This window comes from Lichenostomus cassidix, chromosome 5, assembly GCF_008360975.1.
Source record: "Lichenostomus cassidix isolate B80296 chromosome 5, HeHo_3.0, whole genome shotgun sequence".
NCBI lineage: Eukaryota > Metazoa > Chordata > Aves > Passeriformes > Meliphagidae > Lichenostomus > Lichenostomus cassidix.
The window spans coordinates 48,596,898-48,607,783 of record NC_139486.1 but is presented as its reverse complement, the minus strand read 5'-3'; the positions used below and the strand labels follow the sequence as shown (position 1 = coordinate 48,607,783).

Sequence of the window (10,886 nt, the reverse complement as noted above, 5' to 3'; positions counted from 1 at the left end):
GGGAGCGGCGGCGGGAGCCGGGGGGCGCGGCCCGCGCTAGGACCCGGGCGGCAGCGGCGCCTGCGCGGCGGTGCCCGGCGGCGGGCGGGCTGCACCGAGCGGCTCGGCAGCGGCGGAGGCGGCAGCGGGAGGAGCAGCGGGAGGAGCAGAGGCAGCGCCGCGGGTCCCGCCGCCCGCACCGGCAGCGCTCGACCCGGGCCGGCCGGGCGCAGGGGCGGAGGCGGCGGGAGCGCGGCGCTGTCCCTTCAGCACCGGCGGCGCCCCCCGCCCCACACGGCCGGGAGGGGCGCGGGCAGAGCTCCGCGTTCCCCGCGGGGGCTGCAGCCAGCGCCGGCGCCCCGCAGCCCCGCGCACCTGTGGGCAGCGCCGGTGCCGTGATTTTTCTCTCCCCCCCTCCTTTTTTTTTCCCCTTCTTTTTTTTTTTTTCCCCTGTGCTTTTGGCCACGTCCAACCAGGGAAAGGCCCTCCCCCTCCGGCACCGCAGCGCCCGCGCTCCCGGAGCATGGCCCCCCCTGCCCCTGCCCCTCCGCCGCGGCTGCAGCTGCCGCGGACCCCGAGCGTCTGACTCCAGACGGAGGCGGCGCAGCGCCGGCAGCCACCGCCACCGGCATCGCCTCGGAGCGGCCCCGGGGGAGCGGGGCTGGCCGGGGCCCCTCGCCCCCGCGGGCCCGGAGCGGGGCTCGGCTTAGGCACCGACTGCCGCCGAGCAGCCGTCCCCTGACGGGCTTGCTGCCTGCCGTGCTTGCTTGGATGAGTCTGCGACATGCCTAATAAGAGACGAGATGGGCCAGGGCGACGAGAGCGACCGCATTGTGATCAACGTGGGAGGGACTAGGCACCAGACTTACCGCAGCACCCTGCGCACCCTGCCCGGCACGCGGCTGGCCTGGATCGCTGAGCCCGATGCCCACAGCCACTTTGACTATGACCCCCGCACGGATGAGTTTTTCTTTGACCGGCACCCGGGCGTCTTCGCCCACATCCTGAATTACTACCGCACTGGCAAGCTGCACTGCCCCGCGGACGTGTGCGGGCCCCTGTATGAGGAGGAGCTGGCCTTCTGGGGCATCGATGAGACCGATGTGGAGCCCTGCTGTTGGATGACCTACCGGCAGCACCGCGACGCCGAAGAGGCTCTGGACAGCTTTGGTGGGGCGCCCCTGGATAGCAGTGCTGAGGACGGAGACATAGATGGCACCGGAGACTCTGGTGATGGTGAAGATGAGCTGGAGATGACAAAACGCCTAGCACTTAGTGACTCCCCAGATGGCAGGTCTGGGGGCTTCTGGAGACGGTGGCAGCCCCGCATCTGGGCGCTCTTTGAGGATCCCTACTCCTCCAGATATGCAAGGGTAAGCTATGCAATCAGCACTCTCATCAAAACACTCAAACCTCCCAGCATCACCAGGGCTCTCTCCACTGTCAGAGCAGAGCACCCATCCCTGTGTGTGGCCATACAAAAAGCATTTGGGGGCCGTAGGGATGTAACCCACACTTTCAAGCAGGCCCCATGCATGAGGAACAGGTAGACGCCAAGGCCTGAGCTTGTGTACTTGTACACAGGCCTCCAGAGACCCTTATTTTCTAACAGGCTCCTAAAACTCCTAAACCAGCTTGGGGCAGGGTCCTACTCATGGGCCAGAGAGATCTCCATTATACCAGGTAATTTCCCTCCACGCATAGATTTTTACAGTCAGACATCCCCCAATAAAGAGAGGCACCTTGTCCAGCCCTCTTACAAGCTAATGGCTCTCTCCCCTTTATGAGATGCAGAAAGGATTATGGGAGCAGGCAGTCCCAGGGGTACCAGGGGATTTGGAGAGTTTCAGCCTGGACTGGAAAGGGAGTCAGTGCCTTTCTCTTTTCTCATACATACCAAGTTAAATATTTATGAACACACTTCTCTGAAAATGGGTAATTCAGCTGCTCACTTGCCTCTTCACTCTGTGTCTTTTTCCCTTGTGGGAAATGCAAAGTATTAATCAGAGGAAAGGTTTTCATTCATGTAGAAGGGACACTGTGTTTGACAGGTTTCTTGCCTGCTACTGAAGGACAACTCCTCCCCTCCTGGTGCCTGCGGTTGTTTTGGAAAGGGAATGCACACTGGTGCAGTTCACAGCATAGGTGTGGATAAAAATGGTCTGTAACACTCATCAGACTGCTTTAAGTATGCACTTCCTTGTGCTATGTGGATAATTACATTAATTAGGGCCTGATTCTGCTCCTGAAATCAAAAGTAATGAAAACATTTACTTCAGGAATAGCAGCAGGATTAACTCCCAAGATTCTCATATTGATAAGTAGGAAAACAGATAGAGGATAGTGCCTTCACAAAGAATTGCATAGGCTTTACTCTTCTTTTAAATGTACCTTTGTTACAGCTTAATTGCTGCCAGCCCTCGGTAGGGATGAGTGGTGCTTTGGTCGGGGAGGATGATCACTGTTCCTGAGGAGGATCAAAGAAGTGAGATCAGATTAGGGAGACAATTAGATGGATGGAGGAAAGAGAAGTGGAAATTTAAGGAGCAAGGAGAGGGGAGCTGGCCAGGTATGAATGGGTGGTGGAATAGCAGCTGCCAGAGACTTTGGGTCTGAGATCTCCAGGAGGGAGACACCAGGTCTGCAAACTGAATGAATGGGGAAAGCTGGAGCAGAGCCTGGAGTTATATCTTGCTGCATTTCTAAAAATTCTTGTTTGCATACCCTTTGGAGACTTCCTCCTTGAACAAAGGAGTTCATATTTTAAATGAATTCCTTTAAAAAGCAGGGAGGATAAAGGAATAATAAAATATTTACCACAAGATGAAAAGATGATGCTGTTGTATTGCAGCTTTCAAATCCCTGATTTCTGCCAAGGAAACATGGAAATGGAGAGGCAAGGCTGGAGGGTATCCTTCAAAATGCTTGGTTTCCATTAATCAAGTCCAGTGCTGGCAGGCGATTTTTGAATAGGAGTTCTCTCTGGTACCCAGGAATCTGTTGGTAAAACACATTTCAGGTGAAAGTAATGTGCTTGTTCTAGATTTTGGGAAGTGGTTTAAAAGCCAAATAGATAATGTTGTCCCAGTGAAAAGGATACAGAGTCTAAACCACGCTTTTGCATGGAGGCATTAGGATACTTTAGGTGAAGGACAAAAATTTATAAACAATATTAAGTGTCTTTGTGATGCACAGACTGGAATTCTAGGAGGGTAATCCTCTAAGGGGATCTTAATTTAGCAATAGCTGTTTTATAAAATTATTTGTGTTTGTTGAGAAGGGTGGTTTGGAGTGGATGATGTACTACCATTTATTCACAATCACTTGTGCATACCTCTTAGAATTCAACTCCTGATTTACCTCTAACTTGTTCTTTCCTTAAAAGATTGTTAAAACTAGATAAATATGAGTACACTGAATATTTTGTGGGTTAAATATGAATCTTTAACTTGTATCTATGGAGACGTAGGCCACATGCAATAATTAATATTTTGCATGAAGGAAGATGGCTTTCATCAACACATGCACACACTGTCCATTAAGAAGACATTATAAGACACTTAACATTTCCTAATAAAAGCCATATGTTATGGTTATGGTTGTAAAAAGAGATGGGAGTTTGATTTATGCTCCTGTAACCTAACAGAGAGACACTGCAAAAGACCTCAAGCTCACAATAGCTAATTTATAGTAAAATAATTGATAACATCATTAACAAATGAATGGCATATTAAGGCAATCATTGGTAGAGTCAGGCAACAAATCCACTGTTATCCCACTTCTAATTGCATAAGCTACTTTCAGTTACAAACTGTAATTCACTTGTGCAAAAATCTAAATTCACATTGCCATTTTGTAAAAAAAAAAAAAAAAAAAAAATCACAGAATTTTCTCTTCCTAAATGAAGCTGGGACCTGTACTAAGGGTGGTTATTATACACATTTTATGTTTACATATGGCACCAAAACACATGTCAAAATAACATCTCAATGTAAGCATCAGTTTACATAACCATCATAGTGTTACACTTGGGCAAGTAAAAGGAATACAATCTCTGAATATTAAGATTAAATTAAAATCTGCATATCCGTATAAAGCAAGATTCTCTGGACTGTATCTGGTACACTAGATCAGTGAATGTTTAGGAACTGTCTATGGAAAGCTCAACATTTACTCAAATCCAGCCATTCTTGGAGGATTTTGATGGACACGGCTTGCAAATACAAGTACATTTGATTGTTTTGCTTCACCTGCACCTGACTCATACTCAATTACTTCTGATCTTGTTGTAGACGGCCAGAGAATACTGGAAGTGTATTTGTGTATGTCAGGCAAAATCAGCTAGCTCTGCAAATTTTGTGTATTTCTTAACTTACTTTGATTAGGCAAAGCTCCCAGTCACTAATCATTTGTCTTTAGGTACAACACAGTTAAAAATTGCTTCTTAAAACCATAGCGGCTAATTTTAATTAAATTCTAGTTTTCTGCACACCAATTTCTTAAATAATGTAGTTCTTTCTAAAAAGAGGAAACACTTCAAAAATTGCATCATCTTCCATATCTGTAATAAGAAAAGATAGCTTGTTTCAAATGACAGATTTCCTTAGATACCTATCTTAGTAAGATAAATGGGTAATACACTTCTCCTTAACTTAAAGAATCCACATTTGGGTATCAGAGGCAAAGTCTGGTATCTGGACGTCTGAACAGAGTACCAGACAAGGTGATGGAAAAGATCCAGGCATCCAGAGGATCATCAAAAGCATCTGTCCAGACAGCTAAATATCACTGCATACACCTAAAATTGGCAAGATGTTTCTTTGGAGCTCATTAAAACTGTCTTTTTTCGCATCATCAGACAACTTTGTAAATTTCTTTTTCCTAAGTAGGCACAAAGAAGGAAATAGCCACCCAGAAAGCTACAGAGGTACGCTAAAGCAGCACAGTTATGCTGTAGTAGAGTTCCTGCCCTCTGTACTTACTAGACTTCATAGGTCCCTCAGTACACAAATGTGTGAAAAATATTTTCTTGGCATCCTCTTTCCTTTATGTCTGGTCATGCTGTTCTTCCTCTAGCAAAGCTCCTACTGACTTCCTGGAGAGTTTGGCCTGCAGGTATCTAACATATTTATTCCCCTTCCTCCTCCTCCTCCACAGCAGGATAAGGTTGTGTTTGTATTAATTCACATTGCTTGGGTTACTCAGTGTTTGGGGGAATGAGGAGCTTTCAGCTGAGATTCTGCGCTAGTGCTCACATTCATATTGGACAGTTAAGCGTTATTAATGAACCCTCAGGAAAGCTTTTGTAGTCCTTCCAACTAAACATTTTTACTGTTTTTAAATAAAAGTTGGTTGGGGTCCTATGGAAAGTCCTCAACAGCTTGACTTGCAATCCTGGCATATGCTGTACCACTTTGATCTGTAAGAGAAAAAGCAAAACTCTCACTCACCCTTCCCTCATGTTTTCCCTTCACATCCTGCAGAAGAATCTGCTTTTCTCAGTGGGTGACTTTTGAAGGACGAGTTTCTGACACTGAGAAGGAGACAGGAAAAAGGACAGTGGTAAAGAGATGAGAAAAAGGTATTCCCCAGGGATTTCTTCCATCTTCCTTTTTTATATTCAAGAGCATTTCAACCTTGCTGTGTTCATTTAAACAGATTTTTCTGTGTATAAAGTACAACTCTTAGGTATAAAAAGGCTTATGGGATCCTAGTTCCTGAATAACCATGCTTGAGGATTAGAAGCTGGGGCAATTCTGCTCATTCCTTACCCTGGCAACACGGCTAAGCTCAGGAATTGAGGCAGGTATCAGGGAGTGGGAACAGATACTTCTCATCCTGCACAAGGGGAGCTGATCCCACAGATGTCTGATGCAGGACACACTTGGCACAGGAGCGCTCACAGACAGTGGTCTGGGGACTCCCAGCAGGCATGAGCAGACAGGGAGAGCAGGGATGAATGAGACCTACCCCACTTGCTTTCCTCTACCCTCCTCAGGGACAGCTTCAAAGGGGCCTCGATGGAGCTCTCTCCCACCTTGAGCCTTTCTGGAAGGTCTCCCCTGCAGAGGCATATCTAATCCTGCACTGAAGCTGGCTGCAGGAATTCTCACCATATACTTTGACAATTAACAAGACAGCCTAATTTTAACTGCATGCTGCATTACAGCTCTGGAAAAATGAGAATATTTCTACATCAAATGAGGTTACCCTTCCACTTGTAGTGTAATGGAATTACAGACATCTATTAACTACCATTCTGTCATTCATTATTAATATAGCTCCTAAAATTCCATTTTATTCCTATTTTCTCCTATCAAGGAACATGTTATTGCAAATCCTTATATAACCTATTAGTGAGCATGGTAGTTTTCTCTGCATCCTGACCAAAGAAACCTTTGCAATGCCACGTAGTGTTCACTGCTCACACCAAATCCCACATCCAGTCCCTGTCAAGTTGGTCAGGGTGGGAGCAGGTACACAAGTAATTCTGGGGAATTGTCCATGCGACTTCAGAAGGAATATGTTTTTAAACTACCACACACACACAGAGAAAAAAAAATTAAAAGTATCAGAATAGCCATGCAGAATCATGACTTCACCAGTCTGAGCTCTTCGGAAATGCACAGGAAGATATGATGTCTGCCCAGAAGATCTTACAATCTCTTTGAAGTCACGATCTCACAGGGAGATGAGAGGGATGATGTTACCCACCTGACAAATCCATGGCTGCCTAGTACAGACTTAGCAGTTTTGATTCAAGGACCTTTTTTTAAATCTATTTGCCTATTTCCAATTTAATTTCTATTATTCTAAAACCTTAAAAAAGAACAGCATCTGTTGCCATTTTAATTATTTTTTTTTTATCTCACTTAATTTTAATGTTTCTAGGTTACAAAATTTACTTGATTTAGCCAAGGCTATGATTGTATGGATCATACCATCATATGCATACACATATATATGCCTTCCTATTGCTGCCACCTCCTACGATGCTGAGTGGGATTTCCATATGAGGAAGGACTTCAAAATTAAACCACCCCAAAATATTTCTGCAAATGTAACCGTGGTGCCACTGAAATCAATATGAATTTAGTGACTGGGTTCAGAAAGATATTTGGTCCCTTCTCTCTTTAATCCATTCCTATGTGCCTTCAGTTATTTTCTTTGCCCTTCTCCTGACATTTGCTATTTTGGTTTTGGTTAGGGAAAAAAAAGGCAACAAAATACTGGTATTCTCTGTTGGTCTGTCATGAGACAAAGGATAAAAAATCTGTGGATCAATTTTAATATTTCTATTTTAGAACTGCTCACAAAAATGTGGTATATTAGACTATACCTAGGAAAACTATTTTTCCTTCTTGTTCTTCCCTTCTGCTGTGCGGGCTAATGTTTAACAGTATTTGTCTTTCTTATTTGTAAAAAACAGGACTGATCTGTGTATATTTATGGTAGTACTTTAGTAAAGTCTATACATACTGCCTTTCCCTCAACATAAGGAGAGATGTTAGCAAATCAGCAACAGAGGGCCCAGCCTTACTGTTATTGAAACTCAAAGCCAAAATTACCACCAACTTCAAGGATAGAAATAAATTTTCCTGCATTATGGTTCGGGATAACAAATTAATTGCTGTGTACTGCTTCTTTAATAGACATGGTGCATATTTCCATTCCAAAGCACTGAAGTGCAATAGATCTTAACAATTTATTAGGAGCATAAATATTCAAATATATATTTTCGTAATCTTTTAAAAACATGAGCATCTTTAGCACACTGCATCAAAACATGGAGCTTTAGTACTGACAAAGCTCATCATGATCTTATTGGCATTTTTTACTGCAAAGGACTACAGAATGCATCCCCCTTTAAACCACATGACTTCAATTAATGTTCATCTAAATCATATCCATGTGCTGTGTTTCGTAATAGAAAGGGCAAGCAGGGGTATTCAGATTGAAAAATTGGGCCCTAATTGATAATCAAGTGCATAATTCTTTCTCATGCAAATACAGATAGCAAAACTGAGTTTCTATTTTGTATAAGCTTGATTTTATGAAATTCTGGTGCATTCTTGGGGGATAAGACTAATAGAAAAGCCATTTTGAGATCTTTGCAATTGTCTCACATTTAGCTTCTCAGTTACTATGTGCTGAATTTGATCTGAAGAAAGAACAGTTTAGAAGGCTGACTTGGCTTTCTCTACTGAATATTGAATTACATAAATATATGATTCACTCCAAATGGTACACAGAAGCGGTAGCATAGGATGAAATCAGAGAAATCTATGAATCCATGGAGAACCACCTCCTCCCCCTGGAATATAAACCAAATGCTTTCATTTCAAAAATAATTTTTACATCTCTCTCCTGTGCTCAGTAAGTAACCAGATTTTGCTATCTTCACTCCTACTCCTGTAGTGATAGCTTACTCCAGGAATATCCCCGTTTCCTTCAGGCTGAGAACAAGGTACCACCCAACGTGGGTAAAGGTGAAAGGACCAGGCCCTAATTGATTTTAATTTCTTTCTGATAAGATTTATAAAATGTAACAGAGGTGCTAATAAATCATGCAATAAAAATTATGAATAAATCTCAGGCCAAGGCTTTTTGCAGTGATTGCTTATGATGTAAGACCCTTTAATGACAGTAAGTTAAAATTGCACTGTAATGGCCTTTTGTAAATGCAATAAATCTCAGGTTTCAGTGCACTGCAGACAGCCAGCAATGTGTGTGCTGCACATGAGCCACCAACACAGGCACACACTGCTGGCACACACTTACGTAATTATGTTGATACTTCAGGAGCAGCAGTAAATCTCAGCACTGCTAGATTTACTTTGAAGAATCTTGGGTCAGGACCACTGAGGTGTTGTGACTACAAGAAATAGCTTAAAATACCCTATTGGCTTTTTACTTGAAAACCTGCGAAAGAGTGTCCCTTTTAAGAAGCAATAAAATTGATTATTTGGTTTTAAATAACAAAGGCAAAACCTATCGCTACCAAGTCTTATAATTTTCAGAGGCAAATACAAGCTAAAACATACATTTTCATCTAAACAACCAGATCAAATTGATCTTCTTTTCTGAATTTCCTTGATCAGCTACCCATTCACAAATAATTCCGATGTACAGAGAGATACATCAACAGTTACTTAATAACTACTTGTTTCGACTGCAGCACGGTTCCTATTGCTGCCCACGTTTGCCCTCAAAAAACATATTCGTAAATAGAGACAGGTCTGGTCAACTCGGGTTACTTATTTAACATATATCAGAAATTTAGCTGCAGATTTCCCCTGACAATTCATTCCAATAACCCTGTTCTATTTTTCAGTTTGGGCTTCTTGCAGTCTTTTTTACACCAGATCACCTGACAGGTATAGATGGTAAAGGCCAAGTTTTCTGATTTATCCAGTTATTAATTAAATTAAAACCTTCAGTCAGAATGCTTCAGATTTGATAACAAACTTCAAAACAAAATGAATAGGAAGAAATCTCTAAAATACTGAGCACCTACAACCTCCAGCAGAAGGGAGGTCATGTCCTGGAACAGAAAAGGACACAGGCAAGAAGCTAACAAACCATCACTAAAATCCCACTCCACCTTGTAGGGCCACTGTCCCAACTATCATTGATTTTAGTGGGATCCAACCAGAGACCCATGCAGACCTATTTCAGGTAAAATTTTTCAGGACAAGGACAATTGTGTAATTGCCACAACATGTAATGCAAAAGGGCTTGCCTTCACAGCAGCCTTTGATCTCTACTCTAAAAACACCACAACATGATATCAGCCACATTGTGCTATTCCCGTTTCCCTTTTTAGCATGGATCTCCCCTTCACTTCTAGTGTGGAGCTCTGCAAGAAATCTAGTGACAGTACGTCTTAGCACTTCCCGGGAATGTGTCCCGCATAATGCAGAACTGATTTTAACTCAGAGTTTTTCAGTAAAACACTTATAAAGACAAACCAAGAACAACCTGCCTGTGCTGTGATAGCTCAACCAATACCTGGACTGAGGAAATTCCTGTGGGGTGGTGTTTGGTTTTCTGGTTTTGGGGAAGTAGCAGATCAGCTTAGGTCTGAATTTTGCTTAAGTAATATTGAAATTTAGTGTTCAGTTGATAGGAGTTCACTTTCTATCCTACCAAGAAGTCCCTGAGGTGCTAGTGATTTTATTAAAAGACCTAATGTAAATTTCAAAACTGTATAGATTACTTAAAATGTTAGTTATGTCTAAGCAGCAGGAAATCAATAGTGCAAAAGTGCATTCACTGCTCTGAAGCAAGCATCTTTTGGAGAACCTGTTTTGCGAAGCAAAGAAGCTCAGTTTTCACCATGTCAGTGGCATGGACTACCAGCAAATAAAATGGTTGAAATTCAGTAAAAACTCTATAGCATCTTCAACTCCAAACTATAAATTTATCTTCATGTCCATACTACCATCAGCTAAAGGAACTCCTAAAACTGTGCATTTACTGTTGTTAAAGGATATCTTAGTTAGGACAGCAGGGTAATCCTTTGTTCTTACGAGGTGATTTTTAAAATTCATTCAGAACATAACCACATGTCCTCAGACGAGTACACAGACCTACATGGTGGAAATTTACTAGAAAGCAAAAAACAAAACCGGAAAAAAGCCCCCAAACCTGAGATTTGGACAAATGATTGCAAGCAACTGAATTAATGCAGTTTATATGGAGTGAGCATTTGTTTGAAGATCTGACCGAAGTCCTACTTGCTTGCCTATGTTAGCTCTGAAGAATCCTCTCAGGGAAAGCATTTGCAGCATGACAGTAGTGCAATGGCAGGTCACACACCTATAGCTCAGCAAATGTGGCACAAGCACATGAACACCATGTTTTATTAGCTCAGTATGGCACATCATTTGGGCATACTTGAGACT

At 43.1% G+C, this 10,886-nt stretch overlaps 1 protein-coding gene across 5 annotated transcripts in view; it reads left to right on the top strand.

Annotated features, from left to right (window-relative positions):
- The first annotated feature begins 111 nt into the window (after window positions 1–111).
- The window catches only part of KCNC1 (potassium voltage-gated channel subfamily C member 1), a 125,395-nt gene continuing 114,620 nt past the window's right edge, over window positions 112–10,886 (top strand). For 2 of the 5 annotated variants that reach the window (XM_085062947.1, XM_085062951.1), the window contains exon 1: window positions 114–1,352. In XM_085062947.1, coding sequence (XP_084919073.1) covers window positions 783–1,352 — 570 coding nt within the window. In that variant the 5' untranslated portion in view covers window positions 114–782. Of the gene's footprint in view, window positions 1,353–10,886 lie in introns of all 5 variants that reach the window. The other 3 variants (XM_085062950.1, XM_085062948.1, XM_085062949.1) reach the window with 3 other exon arrangements.